The sequence below is a fragment of the Herpailurus yagouaroundi genome, unplaced genomic scaffold (assembly GCF_014898765.1).
Source record: "Herpailurus yagouaroundi ecotype Mexico unplaced genomic scaffold, PumYag 246, whole genome shotgun sequence".
Lineage (NCBI taxonomy): Eukaryota > Metazoa > Chordata > Mammalia > Carnivora > Felidae > Herpailurus > Herpailurus yagouaroundi.
Genome location: NW_024412463.1, coordinates 6,591,761 through 6,618,068, shown reverse-complemented (window position 1 = coordinate 6,618,068; position 26,308 = coordinate 6,591,761). Strand labels below are relative to the sequence as shown.

Here is a 26,308-nt window from a genome sequence, read left to right as displayed (position 1 = left end):
CAGCCGGGGGACGCCAGCTCCCTGCCAGAGCATTCCTTCCGAGCCCGGGGCTCCACCGGGAGAGGCCCTCACCTGTTTCTGTCTCTTGCCTCTTGGATCCAGACGCGGTGGTGAGCAGGGCAGACCCAGCACGTGCCCCTGTGGCACCGAGGCGACCGGGGAAGGTATTGAACCAGAGGCCACGAACTGGGGGCCGCTGATGTGTTTCGTTTGGCCTCCGCGGTGTTTCTAGCAGTAACTATTTGCCACTATTTAAATGTTGGGAGGGGCTCCGCTTTTAGAGCCGAGATTTCTGGCTCCCTTTGAAAATAGGGATGATCTGGGAACACGGGGCCGCTCGAGGCTGGAGCCAGATGGTGGCCACACTCAGTCCCCGCACCCCTTGTCTCTGCCGCCCGCCTCCAGTTGTGGATCGCTGCTGAGTGTGCACCGCTTGGGTTAACCAAGAATATAAAGTACTTCATTCCACAGGTGATAAGAACAGAGTACTTTCCGAGAACAGAACGAGGGGCGGTGCTGGGTTAGGTTATGCGGGAAGCCTCTCCCGGGAAAAGGAGGGGGTGGCCAGGTAAATGGGGGAGGGGACTAAGGACGCTGAAGTGACAAGGACCCAGCCCGTGTGACAATGGAAGCCATCAGGTTTTAAAATGACAGAACCCCCAAAATCTCATGCAACGGAACACAAGGCTGGCACCTGTTCCCCCACGTCGTCGGACTCACAGACTCATTGCCTGGGAATTAAATGTTCTGAATGTCATCAAGGGATCCCCTGGGAACCCTCCCAGTGCCTCAAGCCGGGTTGAGCTCTGGGCAGTGACCGCGAGGTTTTGTCGGGGGAACCACGGGGGCAAGACGGCGCCTACCTGCGCACAGCCCGCTGGAGAGGCGGGGGCCTTCCTGCAGGAGGCGGTCGGCGCTGGGCGGGCAGAGGTGCAAATCCAAAGGGCTGATTAGAAGGCGGGCAGTGAAGGGAATCCACTCCTCACGAGGGGCTCCTTCGGGGAGCGGCTGGCCGGTGTCTGGCCGTGTGTTAGAGGGTGTGCCCCGTGGCCCTCAGGGGCTCATCCTGGGAACAGACGCTCTGTCCTGTTCTCTCCTGAGCAGCCTCATGTGGCTCTCGTGGGAGAGTCACCCCCGTTGCTCAGTTACGGCAGCCGAGTGTTTGGGGTGGCCCCGTGTCTGCGTGCACCCTATGTTCTATGTCACCCCCCCAAAAAAATCTTACGGCGTGATGTAGTGAGGGGCAGAGAGACTTGATTTACAGACGCCACCGAACAACGGGACTGCTCAGCAAGTTTTGTCCCAGGCGGTTTCTGGTTTGAAAACGTTTATGGACATTTGATGACAGGAATCACACTGTTGGGGTTTGTATCCTGGTCAGAATCTAAAGCACTTTTCAGTAAAAGACAAGTAGAAAAGCAGGCAAGGTATAGGCATCTTTTGTTTTAAATGTTTACTTATTTTGAGAGACCAAGTGTGAGCAGGGGAGGGTCAGAGAGAGAGAGACACGGAATCCGAAGCGGGCTCCAGGCTCCGAGCTGTCGGCACAGAGCCCGACGCGGGGCTCGAACCCACGAACCGCGAGATCGTGACCGGAGCCGAAGTCAGACGCTCAACCGACTGAGCCCCCCAGGCGCCCCCAGAAGATCTTTGAGCCAAAATGCTCTTTGGGTCAAAGGGCAAGAATAGGTTCATGTTGTTAAGTGGTCGTTGTCTCAGTTCATTCTGGGGAGGCCCTAACTTTAGTTCTTGGCAATAAAAGAGCTAACCAGCCTGGAGACTTCCCCTCCCATGGCCCTCCTGGCTACAAAAGTGGCGGTGGGGGGGGGGGGGGCGGGGGCGGGAACCCTTGCTCGGCTCCCACTGACTTGACCCCTCTAAGCTGACTTAAGCGCCTGGCAAGTACTGGCGGGAGACAAAGGACCTGACAGATGAGCTCTGCCCACCCGTGCGGTGCTGCGGGAAGGCACGTTGGTCACCGGCTCCTCTCTCGGGTCACTGAGCCCCGAAGATAAAGACCGTCAGGTGCTCAGCCCTTCGGGTGAGCACTCAGGACCACGGTAGCCCCGAGCCAGCCGGGAGCCTGCTCTCCTTCTCCAGCAGATCAGGCGTTCCGCCCAGGGAGACACGGCTACACTGTCTCCGTCTTAACCAGGGGCAGGTGCAGCTCCCCGGGCCTCTGAGGACTCGATGCCTTGCTAGACACTCAAGGAAATCTCCAAAGCAAGCTCTTCTCTGGGGGCTGTGGGACTCTCTCGGCGGGGCAGCCTCAGGGGACCGAGACTGCGGAGTATAGCAGAGGCCAGAGGCAGGTGGGGGGAGGCTGGGGCACCCCGGGGAGGGGGGTGGGGGGAGGGCGGGGGGGAGTGACCTGCAGAGCTGGGATGTGACCTTGATCGAGGGGAAGCAGGGCAGGCTGAGACGCTCAAGTTCTGATGCTGGGGACACCGTGACCGGGTCACCGGGAAAAACCGGACAAAGTAACCGCTGCAAAATAAAATTAAGGCTAAAATCAGGGGAATAGAAGTTGGCAGAAAAAATGGCTGTTAACATAAAATGGCTCGTGATGACTGAAGCTGTAATTAGTGACACCTGACTATAAGAAGACCAATGAATCAAGTTTTCTTCGTGAGATGAGAAAACTCCTTGTGATAAAAGAAATCTTAACCAAATAAGAAAGGTGCTGATTGTCAACAATAACAAAAGGAAAAAGGAGACAGGCAATAACTAAGAAATGGATCAACTGGGCTCTGTGGAATAGGGGCAGCAGGTAGAAGACGGGTAATGCAGGTTTGTTCTGGAGAAGTCCACAACAAAACCCAATGTTGATGGAATTCTGATGAAAATCCTTCTCTATTCACAGTATGGATGCCTCCTCAGGGGCTAAACTTCCCACCACGTAGAGGCAGAGAACTTGGGGACAGGACCCTCCCTCCCGGGGCCTCCCCCAGCTCGGTTTCCTTCCTTTTTTTTTATTTTTTTTAATTTTTTTAAATTTTTTTTAACGTTTATTATTTTGGGGACAGAGAGAGACAGAGCATGAACGGGGGAGGGGCAGAGAGAGAGGGAGACACAGAATCGGAAACAGGCTCCAGGGTCCGAGCCATCAGCCCAGAGCCTGACGCGGGGCTCGAACTCACGGACCGCGAGATCGTGACCTGGCTGAAGTCGGACGCTTCACCGACTGCGCCACCCAGGCGCCCCGGTTTCCTTCCTTTTAATGGAAGCCAGGCCCTGGACCAGCTGCTAACCAACCAGCCAATCACGTCCATGCCACAACCGGGGCTACTCACGGCTCCTCATCTGCTGTCTCACGGGACGTTTCAATGACTGATGTCAACACAGAGCACAGGTAAAGGTAAAACACACCGATTTTACGTAGAATTCCCTTCATCTTCTGGGAGAAAAAGGAATTCGTAGGACACGGGATTGCTCTGATCACCATCAATGGAAAGGCTACAATTCCCTTACCAGAACATTACGGAAGACAGAAGACAGAAAACACAGACAGACGGAGGAAAGGCAGATGTGTTTCATTCTGTGGCAAAGCATCAAGTGTCCTAACTCTCTTCTGTCTTGAAACCGATAAAGGAAGCTGCCCTGAACCTCGAGGGCCAAGGCCCTGCTCCCCTCTGCCAGTACGGAGCAGTTCCCTCAACCACACCTGCGGCACAGTGCGTTTAAAACTCGCTCTTTCTTTGTCAAGGTCAGTTTCTCTTGGCCTGTTTTGGTCAAAATGAGCCACGCACACACCCATGAGGAATCGGGAGTCTTTAATGATTTTCAGCCCATGCGTCTTTCTGGGTGCTGGGGGGACAGGCGCATCTACAGGGGGAAGCGGGCGCGGGGCCTGCGGGGGGGGGGCGGGCAGGTGCCGGCACGGCCACCCGGGGAACCCGCGCCCCTCGCCAGCAAGGGCGACCACGCCGGCTCCGAGGTCTGGGAGGGCGACGTCCCCACCGCGCACACGCCGAGGGCCGGCAGAGCACAGGGGACAGCACCGCCCCCGCGGAGACCCAGCAGGGCCTGCGGGGCGCCTGGTGCGGTACGGGCTTCAGAAGCAGTAGGACGTGTGGGTGACCCAGTGGGCCGACTCCTCCTTGGAGCGCTTGGCAGAGCTGTGGGAAGTGAAGAGGGACTTGTAAGCTTCAGATTCTTCACTGTTGGCGATGGACCTCTTTGTGGCTCCGCACAGAGGCTTCCCGACTTTTCCCGAAGAGCTCCCGTTTGCTGCTGGAAGAACGAGAAGCCAGATTCGTTAGGGTCGGGACCACGGGTCACCCCCAGCACCACACTCTTACAGGAAACACGTCGGTCCGTCTCGGGAATCTGCCGCCACCTCCCCTGGATACAGTGGAAGCCGGCGTCCCAATGCCTGCTCCTTAAAGCTGCTGGATTCACATCGATCCCGTGAAACCACACCAGTAACCGTCTGCTGCCTTCTCAGCTCTGGCCCCCGCCCCGTGAACGATGTAAACCAGATCGTCCTCCCAAGGGGGCGCTCTCCACCTCCTTCAACGGGGGGCAGGAACGGAAGTCCCAAGAGGCTGGGTCACCTATGGCAGGCCAGGTGGCCGCTACATGTAAGGCGGGGACTGGATCCGTTAACCACCGTGGACGCTACTTACAACACAAGACTACACATTCTTTTACCTGATAATCAATCTGTGTTTTTTTTTTTCTTTAACATTTTGTATTTATTTTTGAGAGACAGAGTGAGACAAAGTGAGAGTGGGGGAGGGGCAGAGAGAGAGGGAGACACAGGATCGGAAGCAGGCTCCAGGCTCTGAGCCGTCAGCACAGAGCCCGACGCGGGGCTCAAACCCACAGACCATGAGATCATGACCTGAGCCGAAATCAGATGCTCAACCGACTGGGCCACCCAGGCGCCCCAGAATTCTTTTTTTTATTTAAAAAAATTTTTTAATGTTTATTTATTTTTGAGAGAGAGACAGAGCACGAGCAGGGGAGGGGCAGAGAGAGAGAGAGGGAAACACAGAATCCGAAGCAGGCTCCAGGCTCTGAGCTGTCAGCACAGAACCCGACACGGGGCTCAAACCCACCGTGAGATCGTGACCTGAGCCAAAGTCGGATGCTCAACTGACTGAGCCACCCAGGCACCCCAATCTGTGTTTCTTTTTTTGTGAAATACATATCTTCTCTTAAAGGCAACGAGGAGAAACACTGAATTCTGGACTGTGTGCTAAATAGCCCTTTGACACTTGGCCAAGAGGGAGGAGAAGGGCTGGCTCTGAATGCCACGCGGGATGCACAGAAAACCCGAGCCTTAAAGGGATCAGGAACATTCCCGCCCAACACCCTGAGCGCCAGGCCACGACCCGACCCAGTGTCTGCAGCAGGGTCCTGCTCTCTGTGCGGCCTCGGTAGCTTGATTCCAAAGGCACACTCGGCGAGAAGACAACTGGCTCGCGTGCCCAGCCTCCCTCGGGCTGACCCTGGGGTAGAGGGGCTGTGTCTTCGCCTCTAAGAGGGCTCAACGAACTACTCAGAAACGTGACTTCGGACGACCCTGAGCTTTCCAACTCACTCCAATAAAGACCGTGACATAACCAGCTGGCTTACCAGCTTTCTGAACAGCTCCCTGTTGTCTCCACAGGACTCACCTGCACTTTTGGGAGCTGAGCTGGCTTTCTTCTCTCTAGAATCGAGGCTGGTTTCTTCGGGCTTCCCTGTCTTAATTTTTGATGGCCCTGGGGATTCTGTTAAAAAAGAACAGTCAGGCAAACAAAAACAAAAGCATATACTTTTTATTTTTTTTTTATTTTTAAAAAAAAAATTTTTTTTTCAACGTTTTTTATTTATTTTGGGGACAGAGAGAGACAGAGCATGAACGGGGGAGGGGCAGTGAGAGAGGGAGACACAGAATCGGAAACAGGCTCCAGGCTCCGAGCCATCAGCCCAGAGCCTGACGCGGGGCTCGAACTCCCGGACCGCGAGATCGTGACCTGGCTGAAGTCGGCCGCTTAACCGACTGCGCCACCCAGGCGCCCCAACAAAAGCATATACTTTTTAAAGGAACAGTGCCACAGCCTTATTTTTGCTCAAATAAGGACCTTTTTAAGCGTCTTACCTTCACTAACATCTGGTTTTGAGACAGACTCTACCGCCTTGGGTTTCTTTGCTTTCTGTAAAAAGAAAGAGCAGACTGGAGCTGGGCTTGGATTCACTCTACTCCGGCGCTAGTGTGGCTGTGCCCTGGGACAGGCCGCTGCCGTGTGTGGAGCGTGGGTGCACGTTCTGAAGGAGACTCGAGACCACGGTAACTGTGTGTGTTTCCAGCCAGGCACTTCTGCGTCACTCGGGAATACGCCTGGAGACGCCTGCCTAGCTCTGCATTTATATTCCAGAAACCACATTCTCAAAAGTCTCAGATGCCAGATTTCAGGGCTAACACCGTTAAGGGTGACTACAAATAATACCAAAGTACAGATGGGAACATCAAGCCCCACCAGCAGAAACATGGACTGAATCGAACCCATTCCAGTAACTTCTTCAAAGCTGTCAAACCGCTTTCATATTTGTTTATTTAACTATAAAGACTTGATGCTGGGGGCACCTGGCCGGCTCAGATGAAGACTGAGACTCTTGGTCTTGGGGTCTTGGGGTCATGGGTTTGAGCCCATGTTGGGTGTAGAGATTACTAAAGCAAATAAACTTAAAAAAAAAAAAAAATGGCTTGAGGCTATACTAAAAGGCATGTTAGCCAAATCTCAACTCTGGATTACCCGTTAGATTTTTAGGCACCAAAATCCCATCACTCATAATAATTATACTGGTCAGCAAACATTTTCAAAATGAAAATCACCATTCTAAAATCACACAGCCGTGTTAGAACTGAGTCACAGGAAGCACAAACAGAACTGTGTTTATTCACAGAGAATTAATTTAACACGCCATTTTCCAGAGTATCCAAAAGGTGGCACTGAAGACACAACCCAATTACTTCAGAAGGCTCCCCTCAGTAGAAAACGTGGAAAAAGGACCTTCCTCAGGCACTGGCCTTGAACTTGTAATATATACGTGCAGAGGGACTTGTAATGCTGTACAAAATGTAAAAACTTCCTGTTGGTTTCACACACTTAAAGCATGCATTCAAATCCGTGAAGGTAACACCTAGCCTTTAGAAAAAGACTGACAACTGCTGATTTTGAAGCCTTTCGTTCACAGCTGAGGTTTTCTATAAAAAGCAAGAGAAGTTAGGACGTGCTCTATCTTGTTTTCAGCTGTGAGCATATTTGGGAAACATTCTGGTATCCTGGTAGCAGTATCTCAGAGGCATTCCCAGAAGCTGCGGTGAGTATTTTGCAGAGAGGGGTGTGCCGGCTCCACTGGGCTTTGAACACCTTGGCAGGAAGCCTGGGACAGGAGACGACTCGCTGAAGTGACATGGTTAACGACCATACAAACACCGGAGCTTCCTCTAAAACACATGTTCTTCCCTTTTGTGCTTTTTAAAAACTGAGCTGGGTCAATGATAGCAACGAAGAAAACGAGCAGCTCCTTTCTGGAAATCGTCTAAAATATCTCGAGCCTTCTGTGTTCTCTTTTTGTTCTCGTGATGACGAAATCCTAGTTAATTCAGAAAACCAGTGCAGAATGCGTGCACTTACATGCCACAGTTCCTTTCCCTTTTTATGATTAAAACAACGACAACTCCGAAAAATCTCCGTTACGTCACTGGTAAATGCACGCCACACAGAGGGTTTCCCCCGTGATTTTACGCACTCAGGCTACTGCAACAAATTCTCTAATACTTCAAGCATTCCTTTGACTTAGTTCTAATCACAAAATTTCTCCCACATTTACCCTGAACCTCACTTAGTTTTTTATTATTTTTAACTTTTTAAAGACAAATTTTTTTTGTTTCTTTTTTTTTTGTAATCTCTCCACCCAGCGTGGGGCTTGAACTCATGACCCCAAGATCAAGAGTCGCACGCACGACCAACTGGGCCAGCCAAGTGTCCCCAACATTTTTTTTAAAGAATGAAAAATTTGCCATTCGCGAAAAGCCACAGGGATCATCCGCAAACACTTTAGGAAATAACAAAATTTACTGCTGGAGGCAGAATGGATGGCACATCGAAAGACTTCTTAGCCTATAAACTGTTTTCAGCCCGGTCGTTACGGCAGCTCATTAAGCAATGAATCCACTGCTCGTGGAATGTGATTTTAAGCCCAGGGTCACAAAACAGAGCCTTCACGTGGCACATCCACCCAGAGCTTCGGTCGCCGCGGTTGGGCACACGACCGGTCTCTGTCCCCGCGAGCGGTGGTACCACACTCCCAGCCAGTCCCCTGGCACAGGGCGCAGGGAGGCCGGGGGGCTCTAGTTGTGGGCAGGCTGCTTAGTTCCCTGCCACCCGGAAGTGCCTCGGCGGAGGGTGGGGATCGCAGGCTTCCGGGGTCGGGCCCCCCACCCACACCTCTGGGGGACTCCTGGGACCTGCAAACCTGAGCAGCACGGACTCTCCAGAGGTGCTGGGGTGACGGTAACTTTCCGCTTCTATTTTACGAGCTTGGCACACCCAGCACGGACTCTTACCATCGGTGACGGCACAGCGACCCCGGCGGCTGCCCCCCCCCCTCGGGCATCACCTTGTTCGCCCTCTCCCCTCCTGACGACACCTGTCCTATGCAGGAGCTACCGCCACCCCCAGGTCACCGAGGAAGAAGCTGAGTGCAGGAGAGCAGAACCGCCCTGCCCGCACCGCAAGCCCCAACGGGAGTCCTTCCAGAGCCCCGGCCCCCGTAGGTTGCGAAAGCCACCTCGAGGCACCCCCACCAGCAGCCGCCAGCAAGGCCGCTCGGTGGTTTGCAACTGGCCCCGAAGCCGAGGCGGCCGAAGCCTCCGGAAGGTGAGGGGCAGACGCGAGGGCCGCATTACCTTCCCCAGCTTCGCCTTCTGCCGTCTCTCCTCCATCCTTCCCTTCAGCGTCTCCACATCCTCCTTGGTGCCGTTGAGCACGATGACGTCGTCTTCCTGGAAGGCAGCCCCGCACTGGAGAGGGCAGGAAACAGGACATTCCGTCACCACGCGGAGGGCAGCTACCCCCTGAGACCCTCGCCCTTGCCCAACCACCGCTCTGCAAACCCCCGGGAAATTCCTGGAGTGTTCTGCCTGTATCTCAGCTTAGCCAGCTTTTGAGTCAAGCTCTGCTTTGCCAAGTTCTGCGTGTGGAGCTAGTGTGGCAGGCCCGGGAGGGCCGGCTCTGAAAGGGCCTGCCTGCAGGCCAGACTCCCTCTAGTCTCTGGCGTCTGCGAATCTGGATTTCGGGAGGGTTCCCAGCATTTTCTGTGTCGGGCCGCTTGCCACACAGGTCTCCCTGCCGGACCTCTACGTCCTAGAGGGACCGGACCTCCAGGTGTGCAGGAGGAGGGCACCGTACACAGCGCCTAGCACGTGGGGGGCGTTCGGGAAAAGCCCGTGTAAGGAATCATCAGCCACATTTATGCAGCACCTGCTGGCTTGTCTCACGACGACTGACTTCACGAGAGCCTGTGATGTGCCGCTCGCCGCTGAGCCCGGCCTGGACGGGAAGCGGCCCGCAGAGCTCCCCTTCCAGGCGGAGCCGAGGGCTGTGAACTCGGCCTTGCGTCAGAATCTCCAGGCCTCATGGGACCCCGGGCCGGTGTCCGACTCGGGGTCTAGGGTGGGGCCCAGGAAACTGCATTTCTCACGTCTTCTCAGGTGATGCGGACACTGCCTGTGGGGAACCCTGCTTTGGGCAGCCTGCTCTGGAGTCCGGGAACAGGGCCAGTGAGGGGAGTGGGCTCAGTCCCAGCAGGAGGGGGGGGGGGGGGGGGGTGGAGAAGGGGAGGCCCGTCTGGGGAGCCCGCCCTGCTCAGGGAAGGATCCTGGCCAGCGTCTGTTTGGTGGCGTCTTCCTCTTCGTGTGGGTCCCAGGCAGAGACACCGGTGGCTTCTCTGGGCCTCGGTTACCTCCTCCGCTAAATGGGAAGTAAAACGAGCTCCCGGCGCGGTCCGGGCTGGGGCGAGACTTCAGGGTGACCACGCAGGGGATTCAGCACAGGGCTGGGCACCCACCAGTCAACCAGCGTCGGCCGCCGCGGCCAGTGCACGTCTTCCCGTGGGAGAGCTGCCTGCACCAGCACAGGCCCTTCTCCAGGACACACGTCCGTGTCTCCAATGAGCCTCCCCGGGAGAAACCTCGCACGTGTGTGGCCGCATCTGCTTTGCTGGGGAAGGTGCCCTTTCGCGGAGGTAAGAGCACGGGCTCCTCCCGACTCTGCCTGAGTCTCTGTCCCTTACCGCCTGGCGACACAGCCTTACCGGACCGCCGTACGCGTGAGCTGTGAGCACGACTCAGGGGCTCCTGACCTCAGGGGCTCCTGGAAAGCCTACCCTGCCCGGAACGGGGACCGTGACGGCCCCACAGCACCCAGAATCTCCTACAGAACACATTCTCAGCACGGGACAAGACACGAAGCCCTCTTCCTGAACGCTGCCGAGCCTTTCCCAGCTCCTCCCGACACACGGGAGCCGGCCAGCCCGTGCTGAGCCCTCAGCTGCTGCCCCAGCTCGGTCTTTACTGTGCTGCTCGCCTCCAAAACCACACAGGACCACAGCAGCTCCTTCCCTAGGGGCATCTGGGAGGTGCCACGACTGAAGAGACCCTCCTTTGGCCCACAAGGCGTGCCGTCGAGGCCACAGGGAAGCCACGTGAACGACACAAGGGGGTGCTGCCAGGGCACCGGGCTGGGACGGCCTCAAAGAACAGGAGCTTGCTTTTCACCGTCAGTGCAGGGAGGCCTCCAGGCTCTGCAGGACGACCCCCGGGAAGCCCCAACACCGTGGGGGATTTGGGGAGAGCATTCTCTTGGGTGGGTCCCCTTCTTGGGTAGGAAATAAAAAGGGATCTTCAGGACCAGAATCAGGCGGCGGATAGGGCCCAGCGGTGTTGGGGCCACAGCGTCAAGAACCCTCCCGAGCGCACACAGGAGGCGAAAGGAGTCCCCATCTGTCCCGCTAGCCTTCCCCCTCCTCCTTCCCCCCTTCAGGCTTGGTGCACCTGCTTTCCACCGTTCCTCGGCAACCCCCTTCCTGGCGTGTCGGCAGTCAACCGTCTCTTTCCTCTACGTGTGACTGGTTGGTTGTCTAGATAGGACTGTGGACCCTGTGCTACATACAGTTGTGGTGGGTTGTGCCCCGAGTTGTATCTTTAAAGTTGAATTAGCCACTAACAATAAAAAGTCGGGAGTCTTTCATACTAAAAATCTTGCTTTCTCTCCCCAATTCAAAAGATCCATTAATACCAAACCCATGCTCTCAAGGCCTCAACTGCTGGGACCTGAGCAGGGCTGTCCCCTAGAGCCTGGGCGCGGGACCCTCCCACTGGCTACAGGTCCTGTCACTTGCTCTTGGGGCATGCCTGACCTTGGGAGGCTTCTGCCTGGCCCCACAAACTTGGGCGAGTGGTCTACCCCTTGGGGACAAGTGAAACCAGGGCAGGAAGACTTCCATCCACAGCGGATGTGGCTGTGGCCGTGGCTGTTCTCCGTGGACTGAAAGGTCGAGGGAGGGTCACTTTTGAAAGGGAGGGGAGTTGCAAAGACATAGGTGGCTCAAAGGGACTGACCCTCTCTGCTTATAAAGTAACACATAGTGTAAGTAAAAAAACACCCACATTTTCCTGCAAATGCATTTTTCTATGTGTACAGTTACTACACAGCTGACATCATGCATTTTATTTTTTTTAAGTTTATTTCGAAAGAGAGAGAGCGCATGCACAGAGGAGGGCCGGGGGTGGGGGGGAGAGAGAGAATCCCAAGTAGGCCCCGCCTTGTCAGTGCAGAGCCCAATGTGGGGCTCAAACTCATGAACAGTGGGATCATGACCCGAGCTGAAATCAAGAGTCAGACGCTTAACTGACTGAGCCACCCAGGCACTCCAATCATGTATTTATCTTAAATTTGCTTCCTTTTATCACTTATAACTTAGATGTCCAAAAAATGGGGAAAATAGATAAATCATAATGCATTCTTAGAAAGGAGGAGCAGACAATTATTTTAGAGTTTCTGACAACATAGAAAGTGGTTTATGCTGCAAGAAAAAGATGACAAATTGTGTAACCATATGACCTCCGGATATTACATTTTTTCTAAAGCACTGGGGGAAAAAAAGCCAGTAGGAAAGTGCCGCGGAACAGAGGTAGAATGACGGGTAATGTGCTGCTCTATCTGTGTATTCAGAAGACGAACAAACGGAAGCCGTTCCTCAGTCACTGTCCTTCCAAACGGCATTTGCACTGAGCGACCGATGGCGTGCGTCCCTGGCCCAGAAACCCCACTTGTGGGCCTCGCTTTGTCTCCATCACAGAAGCCTGTTTCCCGTAGCAGTACTCTGGGGAGTGTAATAAATGAACATGTGCCTGTGTGTGTGTACTGACTTTTAAAACAGTGCTTCCCTCTGTCACGTCTGACCGAGTACATCGAGCTCAAGTGTCTGGACACGGGCCAGGGGAGAAGTAGCTACCGTGTACGATTCCCATCTCGGCGTCATTGTTTTTTTTTTAACGTTTATTTTTCATAGAGCGCAAGCTGGGGAGGGGCGGGGCGGCGGGGAGAGGATCTGAAGCGGGTTCTGTGCTGCAGAGATGTGGATGCGGGGCTCGAACTCACAAACTTCGAGACCATGACCTGGGTCGAAGCCAGACGCTTAACTGAGCCACCCGGGTGCCTTGGCTTCACTCTTCTTGATAGATCTGCCTGTCTGCGGTAAGCCTGAAGAGACAGCAGCGAAAGAGAGAAGCTCTGAAACCAGAGAAGGGAAAGGGCTTAAGGGCACCGGCATCCAGCAGCGGAGAACGGAAGCGGCACCGACGGCGGAGCGGTGGTACGGCCCCCCCCCCGCCCCCCCGGAGGAGCCGGAGGACAGGGACGGGGCACAGGCTCACCTGCGTCCCTGAACTCAGGCCCTCTGGAGAGCGGGGCTGAAACACCTGGATTGTTCCCAACGCTATTCAGGAAGCACCCAAGATTTTTAAGCGACTTTCATTCATCCCTTTAATGAAAAAGGATCGGATAACCAACTTTGGCCTCCTAGTTTTAAAAGCATTTATGGAATCTGACCCACGACTGCCAGGAGTCCACCCGGCTTTCAGAACACCAGCATCACTCTGCGGCCCTTCATCCGGACCAGGCGTTTATGGCCATGGTCTCCTGTTTCGTGAGGCAGCGATCCAGTCCTGAAGAAACACTCAGAGAAGCAAACGTGACTCTTTTTCAAGCTACCGGTCAGAATCAACAAGAACAAAATCCTCCAGGGACGAAAGGGTAACGGAACCTGCCAAGCAACTCTGTTCATGTGATTTAAGCGGGAGCCACGGGAAGAGAAGCAACGGACGGAAGAGAAAATCCAGGCTGGGCACGGACACCACCAGCATTTGCAGCCCGTGAACATGAGAACGGCTTTTGGTAAACGCTTCGTTAACTACACACAGACCGCAAATGGCAGACGCTGAGCAGGTACGATTACTAAAATGTTTTTCCTTGCTTCCTCTGTGGTTTTTTAAAACAGAAATATTGGAATATCAGTAACATTTTTAGGGGCACCTGGCTGCCTCAGTCAGAGCATGCGACTCTTGATCTCAGAGTCATGAGTTCAAGCCCCACGTTGGGTGTGGAACTTACTTAAAAAAAAAAGGAGTACTGGGGCGCCTGGGTGGCTCAGTCGGTTAAGCGTCCGACTTCGGCTCAGGTCATGATCTCACGGTTTATGGGTTTGAGCCCTGCATCAGGCTCTGCGCTGACAGCTCAGAGCCTGGAGCCGCTTCTGATTCTATGTCTCCCTCTTTCTGACCCTCCCCTCCGTCTCTGTCTCTCGAAAATAAATGAATGTTAAAAAGTATCAGTAATATTTTTATTTTTATTTTTTGAGAGAGTGTGCACACAAGCGAGCGGGGGAGAGGGGCAGAGGAGAGAGAGAGAGAAACCCAAGCAGGCTCTACGTTCACAGTGAGGAGCCCGACCCAGGGCTCGATCTCACAACTGTGAGATCATGACCTGAGCCAAAATCAAGAGCTGGACACTCAACTGACTGAGTCCCCCAGGCGCCCCCAGTCATATTTGTAAATGCAGACGTAGCAGGCATCTTTTTCTCTCAAACAGTCCTTACTCTTCGTTTCAGCCCAAGACAGCAAAAATGGAGTCTTTTCAAGGATGCGATTAGAGTTTTAAATTTAAAATGCCACCATCTGTTCTTTCCTCACGCGGGAGACAATAACTAAGTCGGCCTCAAGGCCACGTCCAAACGCTCAGGCCTCATTTTGAGCCCAAACATACTAATGTTATTTCTGTTGTAGTTTTGAGTCGGGTGCCCTGAAATGGACTTTTCCTCTTTGTATCAAAGCGGCTGGAAAACGTACGCATGTTGTGACTAGGACATCTATGTTATTGGCCAGTCGGACAGTGTTCAAATTCAAAGTTAGTCTGCTATTGTAAGTTGAAATAGTTTAAGAAAGCCTAATGTTCTAACTTGGGTGTTGGGCATCATTCTGAGCCCAGAGACAACAAAAATAACAGATACCAAATTTTTACTATGTGGCTAGAGTGACATTTTAAAGAAAAACTTGCAGTAAATGGAGAGTGCTGGCAGGAGTGGTCTTGGGGGTCAACACTAAGCACCCCAGTCCTACTCAAGCCGAGTACCTCCCCCAGCCAGGCTCAGTGGGGGCTCCATCTATCTGCTCCCGAACCCCGTCCCGGTGTTCCTATGGGACCGCATCGTGAGTCCAGCAAACGGAGACTAAATCATTTAATCTGGGTAAGCTAATGTAAGTGCTCTAAAACAGTAATACTCTAGAACATACAGCAAAATATTTTAAGTTCATCTTTAAACATGCCCATTCATTATGTTTACCCACAGAAATTATCTTTGTAGGGGCGCCTGGGTGGCGCAGTCGGTTAAGCGTCCGACTTCAGCCAGGTCGCGATCTCGCGGTCCGTGAGTTCGAGCCCCGCGTCGGGCTCTGGGCTGATGGCTCAGAGCCTGGAGCCTGTTTCTGATTCTGTGTCTCCCTCTCTCTCTGCCCCTCCCCCATTCATGCTCTGTCTCGCTCTGTCCCAAAAATAAACAAACGTTGAAAAAAAATTAAAAAAAAAAAGAAAAAAAAAAAGAAATTATCTCTGTAAAACAAAAACAAAAACAAAACTAAAAGAGTTCGTTTATACAGGATGTCAACTCCCCTGAAAGTCTTTCCTATTATTTTTTTAATGTGTATTTATTTTTGAGAGAGAGAGAGACAGACACAGCAAGTGAGCAGGGGAGGGGCAGAGAGAGAGGGAGACAGAATCCAAAGCAGGCTCCAGGCTCTGAGCTGTCAGCAACAGAGCCCGATGTGGGGCTCAAACTCACGAAGTGTGAGATCATGACCTGAGCTGAAGTCGACGCTCAACAGACCGAGCCACCCAGGCGTGCTCCCCCCCCCCCCGCCCCTGGAAAAGTCTTTATAATAAATTAGATCCCGTCCTAACAAATTCAAAATGACTGCCCTTAAAGAAAGTGTTCAGTGGAAACGCATGATACCGAACCCGTGCTGCTGACTTTTGTTTCTGGCTGTTAAGGCTCGCTGTGGGGTGGTGAAGGGGGGACTATGGATGGATGAAGAAAAGAAGAAAAAAATGTACACACCTGGTCTAATAATTAGGGCAGTAACGTGTTCTGAAATAATTTCTCGGACGTATTCTATGCTCGGACAAAAACATACAAAGCCACACAATTCCATTCTGAGAACTAGAAGCAAATCATCTGTCACTATGTGGAGTCTAGCATTCTATAAGGGAAAACAATTTAAACGCCATCCTTAACCACAACTTTGGTAACGATTTCTACTGGGAGAGACTCTCCACTATCCCTTGGACGTCGTGTGTCTTCAGTGAGCTCAACGCGTGACCTTCACCAGCATCGCGCCTGGTGTGGAGGCTACTTTGCTCTGCTTCGCACTGAGCACGTTGGGCACACACTGCCCACCGCAGGCTCTGGCGATGGGGGCTGAAGGATTTTAGGGAACGTGAGGCCCAGGGAAGAGAATGTAAGTGACCGACAGAACGCTCCCTCGCACGCACAAATTAGTAAGTTTAGCAACCATCTGTGACTTCGGTAACACGTGAGCAAACGGGATACTGGAGCGCTAAAAATGGGTCTGGTCCAGACCAAGAACCTCCTGTCTGCTCCATAACACCCAAGGATAGCTACCCCTCTTTCTTTTTTTTTTTTTTTTTTAATTTTTTTTTTAACGTTTATTTATTTTTTTGGGACAGAGAGAGACAGAGCATGAACGGGCGAGGGGCAGAGAGAGAGGGAGACACAGAATCGGAAACAGGCTCCAGGCTCTGAGCTATCAGCCCAGAGCCCGACGCGGGGCTCGAACTCACGGACCGCGAGATCGTGACCTGGCTGAAGTCGGACGCTCAACCGACTGCGCCACCCAGGCGCCCCTACCCCTCTTTCTTAAAGCCTTTGAAATGAATAAACATCTTGAATATGACTTTGTGTGGAGGAAAAAGACGGCTCGGAAATCAGCAAGACTGCGCTTTTTAATGAGCTCGTGTTCCCCACGGTTGAGAAACACCACTTGCGTGTCCTGGAAATGAGTTCGGTGGGAGAAGAGTCACGTGATAACAATTCCACTTTCATTATGGCAACAAAAGCGAACTTCACATTAGAGACAGAACCGTCACAAGTCGCCAAGAATCAAGGCCGGGACACGTCCGCCACGCTGACAACGGGCACACCCCCAGCGTACAGAGGAAATGCCGGCATGCCCCAAGAGGTGACAGAGGTGACGGGGATTTCCGGGGTCCCCGCTGGATGCTGATTAGAGCCACGGCAGGAGCCACGGCAGTGGGGGCTCCGGGGCCTTCATCTGGGAGGCTGGTCTGACTGCCTTTAAGAGCTTGTGGTGAAGCAGTGACAACGGAGCTCATCTGCCGGGGACCCTGGTCCCCGCTGCACGTGGCACCTAGGGCACAGCGGTTTCTCAATCCCAGAGGGAACGCGAGCGGGAAAGCGGATCTACCCGGGCACCCGTGAGCACGGCACTAACACCGGGAGGTAGGAAGGCGGCGGACGAACACAGCCCAGCCCGCGTCCCTGTCTCTGCAGAGGGGACATACATAAACCGCTTAGCCCAGGTATCGCCCGAAGGACAAGGGATTCCACGTGGGCCCTGTCTTCATTCAATTATCATAAACGACCGAAAAACTCTAATTCCCTGTGGCAGAGCCATGGTTTACACGGGGTGTAATCTGTCAGTGGAGTGAGGCCAACAACATTTCTATGATGAAACCAGAATGTTTTACTTTAACCACAAGCCTAGAAACAAAACCAAAGATGACAAGCCAGAAAACCTCCAAAACCTCCTCTCCATACTAAATGTAATAAACTATGGCACGTGGCTTCCCTTTAACCAAAAAAAAATTTTATTTTATTTTTTTTAGAGACAAGAGTGCAAGTGGGGGAGGGGGGCAGAAGGAGAGAGAGGGAGAGAAAGAGAGACAGAGAATCTCAAGCAGGCTCTATGCTCAGTGAGGAGCCCGACATGGGGTCAATCCCATGATCCCCTTGGGATCATGACCTGAGCTGCAATCAAGAGTCGGATGCTGACCCAGGCACCCCTAACCAAAATTATTAAAAGCAGGCAAAAGCTTTGACTTCATTTCAAGAAGGTATTTCCTCCCTAGTGAATATCTCCTTTTATGATACAGGTTTTGTTTAGAGACCAGATATGAAATGTGTCAATTACAGTGAATACAGTATTATATAATTTATAATATATAATTATATAATTTATAATACTGTATTATATAATTTATAAAAACGTCTTCAAAATTACATCATAAGGTTTCACGTTTGGGGCAATCAACAAACATTTACCAAACTGGCACAAAAAAACTTGGCATATTTGGGCAGTGGCTGCTTTTTATTTTTGAAGCAGGACGGGTGAAAAAGAAAACCACAGGGAAAATAAGTACATTCTTTAAATTCACAGTCCACGATCAGCATTTACAATTTTAGCTCAAAGTTTAAGAGAAGGATAGCTCAAAATGCTGCCTAGTCACTGCTTTATCCCAATGGCATGTGAAATAATGATGTGGAAGGGAAGGGACTAGTGTCCAATCTGAGACAAAACACTGCTCAAAAGCAAACGGGCTTTTTAAAAAACAGAAAAAACAGCAATAGGCAGAGATAGGACTTTTTATGGAAATCAGGAGCCAGGATTTATAAGCAAGAAAAAAATAGTTACTGATAATGTCGACATCTTACACGATCAGTCTTCTCCCTAAATTCGAAAGGATGCTCCCTGCATGCACTAATCATTAATTAATAAAAAAATAATTAATCAAAACGCCTTGGGTCACCTTTGTTCCTATTAAACCTATTCGTGCATTTCTATGGGACCCCAGAAAGGCAACTAAATTATTACCAAATAATTTTATCAGGTAAAGACATCTTGTTTTTAATCAAGGAAGCCTTCTCTAAAAAATTCATAAACTCGTTTCAACAAATCAAATTCTGTGATGAACAAATTCTCTTGATATATTGCTTCCTTTACTGGGAAGAGTTATAAAATGATACAGGATAACAGCATAAAATGAAGTCTGCATAACGTAGAACAGGACAGTATTCACGTCCAAAGTAAGTATTTGAGAATTTTTTTTAACCTGCCAACGTTAAGGGCAGTAACTCAGCACCGTATACCTGTCAGAATGGTTAAAATGAATAAATCTGACCACTGCTGTGGGCAAGTGAAACAGCACAACCACTCTGGACAGCAGTCGGCAGTTCCACTCTTAGGTATTTGCCCCCAGAGAAGCAAAAACGCAGGTCCTGTTAACATCACCCCGAAAGCCTGCTGATTTAACATTCCAGAAGTTTCTACCAAGGGCTATTTTTTGTAAAACTGCCATTGCTCCTAATTTAGAATTGTGTTTAAAAGGAAGAGAACACCCTTCCACTAATCACCCTACTGTGCCAAAAGAAAGCCTTAATCAAGCAACCTCGTAATTATGAGGTTGCTGAAGCAGTCATCAGGATTTTCTGTGAAGTCAGTAAATGTGAAGAGATCCACAGTAGCGTTATAAACAGCTACTCACCGAGTACTACTCATGAGAGTAGTAAACAGCTACTCACCGAGTGCCGCGTGTGGCCTGAGTCCCTCCAGGATGGCTGTACTCAGTTCCGACATCATGTTACGTACGGGTGAATACGCGTGGCCAATAAACCCAAGAACCACAGCAGATCTTTTACTTTTGTAAACCACGTTTTGTGGCTACCTGTTCAGTTTTCCCAAAGGCTGATACATTTCAATCATCTGAACGCACTGCTGTTAATTCTGCGTCAGCAAAAGTCACCTAACCAGCAACCATTACATTTTGGTACTAAGGACTATCCCTTTCAGAAGAGTTATTGAAACACAGAAACAAAACGTCCGCACAAAGACTCGCGCACGAAAGCTTACGGCACCTCGTCATATCCCAACACTGGGAGCAATTCCGTGTCCTTCCACAGATGAACAGATAAACGGACTGTCGCCTGCCCACGGGACAGCATACTGCACAGCAATAAGGAGGAAAGAACGGTCACAAATCTAATGAGCTGCATGAAATCTCAAAATCATTACCCAAAGTGAAGAGGCAAAAAGTACAGTCTACAACTCTTTATATGATTCCAGACCATGCAGCTGACGTACAGAGACAGAGAGGGCACAGAGACTGCCCAGAGACAGGGTGCAAGGCAGGTGGAGTGAAAGGGGCACAAGAAATCTCTCGGGGGGGGGGGGAGGGGGGGGGAATGATGTGTGTCCTGACGATAGTGGTGATGGTTTCGCGGGCACGTACGTCTACCAAGCTGAGCGCACTTGATGCTTTAAATACGTGTTGAGCACACTTGGTGCTTTAAATACGTGTACTTCGGCGAAGCGGCAGGCTGGGGGAGAGTTATGCCACCCTGAATCTATCTGTTGTTCTCCTAGGAAGCCTAGAGGGAAAGAAATTCAAGCGGTGGTGATAAGAAGGCACCTGGCGCTGAAGACATGAGCCAGCTGCGGGCCACGAAGCCTGGACTCCTCGTGTGCACAGCCGTGTGCGTGTGCGTTTTTCTTTATTTAAGGGATCCACCTCCGGAGGAACCAGAGGAGTCCACCTATCCAGCAGCGGTGGAATGTGGCTTTTATCCAGATGAACTGTGTTCAGCTTTATTTGAAGGGAAAGAGGCCGCCCCCCAAATTGCAACTTTTTGTAAAAACCCTCATGGTTCTCAAATACTTGCTCACTTGCGCACACCAGGAAACTGCTCCAGGATTTCCCAGGAGGTGCATCTCATAACCAGACCCTTGTCTGCAGAAGAGGGCAATTTCTCTTTGGCATATATCGTAACTACTCACAAGGACCTGGCTATGTTTGTGCAGCTGCTCAGGTCTATTTATGTGCCTCAAAACCTTTACTGTATTCATGTTGACAAAAAGGCCCCAAAGAAGTATAAGAGTGCTGTGCAAACCCTGGTGAACTGTTTTGAAAATATTTTTATTTCATCAAAGAGAGGAAGAGTGGCCCACACTGGCTTTACGAGACTGCAGGCAGATCTTACTTGTATGAGAGATCTGGTCCGTTCCAAATTTCAGTGGAACTATGTCCTTAACCTTTGTGGACACGACTTTCCAATCAAAACCAACAAAGAAATCATACGCTACATCAGGAGCAAATGGACTGATAAAAACATCACTCCCGGAGTAATCCAACCACCACACGTTGCATCCGAGACAAGTGGAAGTCGTCTTGAATTCACCCCTGAAGGAAGTATCTACGGATCTCCAAACAGGAGATTCAAAGATGAACCACCCCATAACTTAACAATTTATTTTGGAAGCACTTACTACGTACTAACGAGGAAGTTTGTAGAATTTGTACTGACGGACATCCGCGCAAAAGACCTGCTCCAGTGGTCCAGAAACATCCAGAGCCCAGAACAGCATTACTGGGTGACTCTGAACCGACTGCAAGGTAAGAACATCCAGCGATACAGCGTCTGTTCAGATCAGAGGCAACAACAGATGCTTATTCGTAAGTGGAAATTGTATTTCACGATTTACCATGGCTTGGTGAAGAGCTCTACGTTTTGCAAGACCTCTTCCACTTTGGGGAGTACGGGAGGGTCTTTAGGGGTCTCAGGTTTGCTGAGAGAGGGCCACGCGCCCAACCAGCCCAGCTGCTTTTGTTCCCTCTCCAGAAAGAAGTATGACCAATATCTGAGCACAAATCTTCAGAAACCCCTTCATTTCTTCATTCACTTATTAAATACCGCTGGGTACCTACGAGGGCCAGACATTGTGCTAGGGGCGCTTTTAAGAATGGAAAACATTAGGGGTGCCCGGGTGGCTCAGTAGGTTGAGCATCCGACTTCAGGTCATGATCTCATGTGTGGTTCGTGAGTTCGAGTCCCACGTCGGACCCTCTGCTGTTAGCACAGAGCCCGCTTCGGATCCTCTGTCCCCCTCTCTCTGCCCCTCCCCCACCTGTGCTCTCTCAAAAATAAACATTAAAAAAAAAGAATGGAAAACATTAAAAGTAGTAATTTTGGGGGTAGCAAACATGATACCTCAGGTAGGTTTTCTGAGAGAGGGAAGTCTGAGGTCCTCCCTTAAGTGGACTTACTTTCTCTTTGTATAAAGTTGATGTGGCTTCAAGTCTGAATGGTTATAATCGGTCCAGATGACCGTGCAAACACTGAATCCAGCAGAAACCGATTAGGATCTTAGTTTAATCGCTCCTATCCACTGAAAATCCTATTTTCACATCCCCTCAGAGGGCTGTTACGGAGAAACCCAACATCATCATGCCAAGGGCGCACCAGGTGCGCTCAGGAAGTTACCAGGGATGGAGACAGGGATGAAAACGAAAGCCGGAACACAAGACCTTGACCACGGCCGCCGCCCGCCCCCAAAGCGTAGCCTTTCAGCAGATGACAAGCAAGCACTTGAAGCAGGGTTGGACTTCCCTCCACCTTTCTCCCACTACCACATCTGGGGTGGGGGGAGCACAGCCAGGAAGAGCTGGCACCCTAGGGCCGAGCAGCTGCCTGCCCGCTCTAATGCTCGTTCTGTTTCCCCCTTAGATGCCCCGGGAGCCACACCTGACGCTGGCTGGGAAGGAGACATTCGAGCCATTAAATGGAGAAACGAGGAGGGAAGTGTTCACGATGGATGTAAAGGTAAAACTCGAACCAAAGCAAAAGCAAAAGCCTTCCGATTTTATGAAAACTATACAACTGCTGCCTGGATGACATCGGGAGACGATCGTTAGCAGAAGTAGCGAAGGGATTCGTGAGTTTGCAATTACATGGGGCAATTTTTTTTTTAAACTTCTTCTTTATAATATCTAGACAGAAAAGCTCACAAATCGTTAAGTACTTGGGTTGATAAATTTTCACAAAGTGAACACACAACTTGGCTGCAACTTTACAAGTTTTAAGATAAAAATATACAAGCTGGTGGGTTTCTTCCACCTGCCCCTAGAACTCAAACTTAAACATTCATTTTAAAAAAGCTCTGTGTCTCCCTGGACCTCTACCAGAGCAGACAAGTGAGAAATGCAGGCGATCGATCGATCGTTCCAGAGCTCAGAGGTTGGCAGCAAACTCTTGCTGAGGGGAAGGTCTTTCTGCTTTGCCCTCAGGAGACTCTCCCTGGGAGCTGTGAATTCTTTTGCCCCTTTGTCTGGTGTCCCGGTGGTTTTAGTTACCAGGACAATACAGAACAGACTTGGGGTGGGGACGTCAGTGTCCCTCTCTGGTGAAAAGGCAGACTCAGGCACAGCCACTGGGAGAAAATGCCTAGGGAGTGGGAGACCCAGAACCGGCCTCTGGTCCTGCCGTTCACGCCTACTCTCCCCCCCGCTCTCCCGCCCGCCCCCCCCCCGCGGCCCAGGGTGAGATGGCTGAGAGGAGCAGAGGTGACAGGACAACAGTCACAGCACCATGTGGACAAGTCCGGTAGGGAGAGGTGTGAACGCTCTGGGAGCCCATGAGGAAAGAAAAACAGGGCGTCTGATCTTTACGGGGCCGCAAACTGTGCTGGACAGAGAAGGCAGGAAGAGCAGGGCAGACGTGTGTGCAGGTGGCTGGGGCACAGCATCCTCTCTCCCAGGCACGTGGCCTGGCCTTTCTGTCTACACACAGCTTCCCAACCACCACAGAAAACACCGCACAGACGCAACCACTGATTTTAATAGCGCGTCTAGGCGTGGCCCCTCGGGCTTGAGTCACAGTAGGTCAGAAATACAAAATCAACCAGGTTCACCCAGTTTCCCAGCCGTTTAAAGGACTGATCTCAAAGAAACAGGTTGCAGACAAATTAAAAAATGTAAAACCCAATACCAGAGAATAACTCAAAGACCAGCAACTCCCGGGGCCATGTACACAGCCACTCTCCTCACAGGTACCAGGTCGGAAGGGCTGGAATAATTTTCTAGTGTTTTCAATAAATAGTTTAGCCATGATTCAATTAGGGGGCTCTTCACACAATAAGAAGGTGACAGTTACACAGGCTAAGAAGCAACCCTGGCCTTTCTTTAGAAAGCAGGGCTCACTGCCATTACACACTGGGGTTGACAAGACCGGTGAATAAATGCTCACGAAAGGCCGGGGTCGGGGCTCAGATGCTTCCTGAAAACATGATTCACTCACAGAGTAAGAAGTCATGAAGGGTGGCTGCTATCAATAATACAGTTATGATTTAGAATTCTTATAACGACAACCTGAATATTTCAATATTCTGTAAATCTTAACAAAAATCACTGTTGCCCCAAAGCGAACACTTCAGCAAGTTCTTGCCGCTGCTCACTTCAGACTGCAAACTGTCCACTAGGAAAGCAGCGAGACAAGTGGCTGCCAAGAGTCAGCCCCCGCCTTAGGCTGAGCCCCAGCAGTGACCGGGGTAGAATCTTCCGGAGCCCTGCACTGGGCCCGCAGTCAATCCTCACAATGACTCTCAGGTACTGACTATCGTATTCACACCTCACAGATGAGGAGCCCCAGGCTCAGAGAAGTTGAGGTCACCCCCAGTGTCACAGGAAGCAGCACAGGAAGTGGCAGAGCTGGGTCTCTAAGCAGGTGCAGCTGTCTGCTGCCCCTCCAGTGGACGAGCACGCACAGAGTGACGGTCGTCCTGCTGTCACCAGCAACAAAGAGTTTTGTTTACTTGTAATCACCCAAACGGCATGAGCCCAACTCTGAGGACTTTCCACAGTCCTGTGCCCCCTTCCTGGCTCACATTCACGTGTATATACAGTAGAGACCATCCAGCTACCACCGAGGTGCAGCTGAATCTTTTTTCACTATGTCCTACGCTGTTCACGCAGCTTGTCTCCACAGTCGTACTTTTTACCTGGTTCAGTGTAATTCTATTGAGAGTCTGTGACACTGTGCCAAGAACGTCTACCAGTGAGAAAGATGTCAGTCGTGACAAGAGCCGCCGCTTACAGAGTGCTTCCTCTGCTTGGCCCTTTACTAGATGAATGCGTGCTCACTGGGGGAAGGTTCTTTCCACCTTGTTCCAGTCTTACAAACAGCACTGGACGGTTCTACGCGTGCAGTTTCGCCCCTTTTCTGTATTTCCCTCAGATGGGCTTTCAGAAGTAGGATCGATGGGCTGGCGTGGAGAGAAAAGCAGGGCGGAACTGAGCAGAGAGCAAGGTCTCCAAAGCGGATCAACCTCTGCCTCACTCCTCTGAGAACTGGAGGTGGTAACGAAGCACCTTGCAGCACTGGCCGGGGGGTTAACAGAGAAAGAAGGAAGAGCTGAGTGCAGCGTCAGGCACCTAACGTGTGCTGCTGAGTTCGTCGCGAAGGAACCCAGCACTGGAGTCGACCCATGATTCCAATTTGAATGACTTCTATCTGTATCAAACGCTCACTCTACACGGGCAAGAGAGGGCCGAAGCAATGCCACATTAACACCGACGCAATTCCTGCAAACTCCCCACAACCAAGGAAAACAAACGTTCGTGGGGCCCAGTTCAGAATTTAGACTTGGCCCGGCAAATGCATGCTAAGACGTCTCCCCTGTGCTCGTGACTAACGAACATTCCACAGTGTCCCCTTAAACAAAGTAGCCATTAAACAGAAAGAATGAAAGCGTCCCTGCCGCCATAGATTCAAAACCCAACCCAGAAGCCCCAATCAGAGCAATCGCGGAGATCATGTTTAGTCTGATCTCCCGTGAAGCAGGGCCTTCCCGATGACCTTGGAAGAGCATCACTTTTTGGTGTGAACGTAAACTGACGAGACAAAGGCACTAGGTTTTTGTGCTTCTTTCTACAGGGCGCTACGTCCACGAGAGCTGCGTGTATGGACCAGGAGACCTGCCGTGGATCATTCGGTCGCCTTCTCTGTTTGCCAGCAAAGTGGACTCGACAGACCCCCTGGTGGTCACGTGCCTGGAGAGGCGGCACAGGCTCCAGGCGCTGTGGCAGGCAGAGGTCCCTGCGGAGCCACACTGGCGCTTTCAACAGGAGAGTCATTTTAACACGACACGGAGCCGCTGAGCTGGACATCTGGAAGCGTCTGTGCTCTTACTGGTATCGCCGTGTCCCTGACTTGTGATAAGAGAACATTAACCAAAGAAGAAAGAATGAGAACTGGTTCCTTGGTACAAGGTAGCCCTAAAGTGAACTCAGAGATACGCTATTGACAAGACTTTCCTATAAATCACAGGCCGCTCTTACGGCTTCGAGGAAGAAATCACGAGAGGAAAGGTATTGCTCAAGGTACCGTTGGGGGCTCCTGGATCAGCCAAGTGAGGTCGGACTGCCTCAGTAAATAGCTGCTGCAAATCGAAGCCTCAAGTTAGAATAAAAACAGATCTTGCTTTGAAGATACTACCGTGTATGAGATTCTAATCAAGAGCAAACTCTCACTGAAAACAAAACTCTGCTGATCTAAAACAGTGCTCTTTGGCTGGGAACCATGTAACTTTGTTCTGGTAATCCTAGAAAAATACAGAAGAGTCCACTTCTTTTGGGTAAAACAAAACTAATCCAGAGCTGAAGCACACTTTCTTAAAAAGGATGCTATAAGCTTCTGGAGTCAAGAGGCATTAATCGTACCTTCTACCCTGGTGGGTACGTACTACGTCTGGTCTGACACCAACCACAACCACAGGGGGCTTTGGGGCATTTGAAATGTGGAGAGTATGCCTGATTAAGTGACTTTTTGTCTTTATTTAACTTAAAAAATTTTAATAAACTCAAACTTTAATAGTCACATGTGGCTGGTG

At 51.2% G+C, this 26,308-nt stretch overlaps 2 protein-coding genes across 5 annotated transcripts in view; one reads left to right on the top strand and one right to left on the bottom strand.

Moving 5' to 3' along the window:
• Window positions 1-37: 37 nt before the first annotated feature.
• LOC121019883 (beta-1,3-galactosyl-O-glycosyl-glycoprotein beta-1,6-N-acetylglucosaminyltransferase 7-like) lies at window positions 38-25,577 on the top strand. 2 transcript variants are annotated; one of them, XM_040459673.1, is made up of 4 exons: window positions 38-234; window positions 20,012-21,038; window positions 22,150-22,245; window positions 25,354-25,577. In XM_040459673.1, the coding sequence occupies exons 2-4, from the start codon at window positions 20,072-20,074 to the stop codon at window positions 25,575-25,577; spliced, it is 1,287 nt and encodes a 428-aa protein (XP_040315607.1). In that variant the 5' UTR covers window positions 38-234; window positions 20,012-20,071. The 2 variants fall into 2 exon arrangements, with proteins under 2 accessions (XP_040315607.1, XP_040315606.1); XM_040459672.1 differs by lacking the exon at window positions 38-234 and adding an exon at window positions 13,396-13,505.
• The window catches only part of RTF2 (replication termination factor 2), a 42,124-nt gene continuing 19,570 nt past the window's right edge, over window positions 3,755-26,308 (bottom strand). Inside the window, exons 6-9 of one of the 3 annotated variants that reach the window (XM_040459674.1) lie at window positions 8,906-9,019; window positions 6,092-6,146; window positions 5,584-5,720; window positions 3,755-4,233 (exon numbers count right to left, since the gene is read on the bottom strand). In XM_040459674.1, coding sequence (XP_040315608.1) covers window positions 3,826-4,233; window positions 5,584-5,720; window positions 6,092-6,146; window positions 8,906-9,019 — 714 coding nt within the window. In that variant the 3' untranslated portion in view covers window positions 3,755-3,825. The remainder of the gene's footprint in view (window positions 4,234-5,583; window positions 5,721-6,091; window positions 6,147-8,905; window positions 9,020-26,308) is intronic. The other 2 variants (XM_040459676.1, XM_040459675.1) reach the window with 2 other exon arrangements.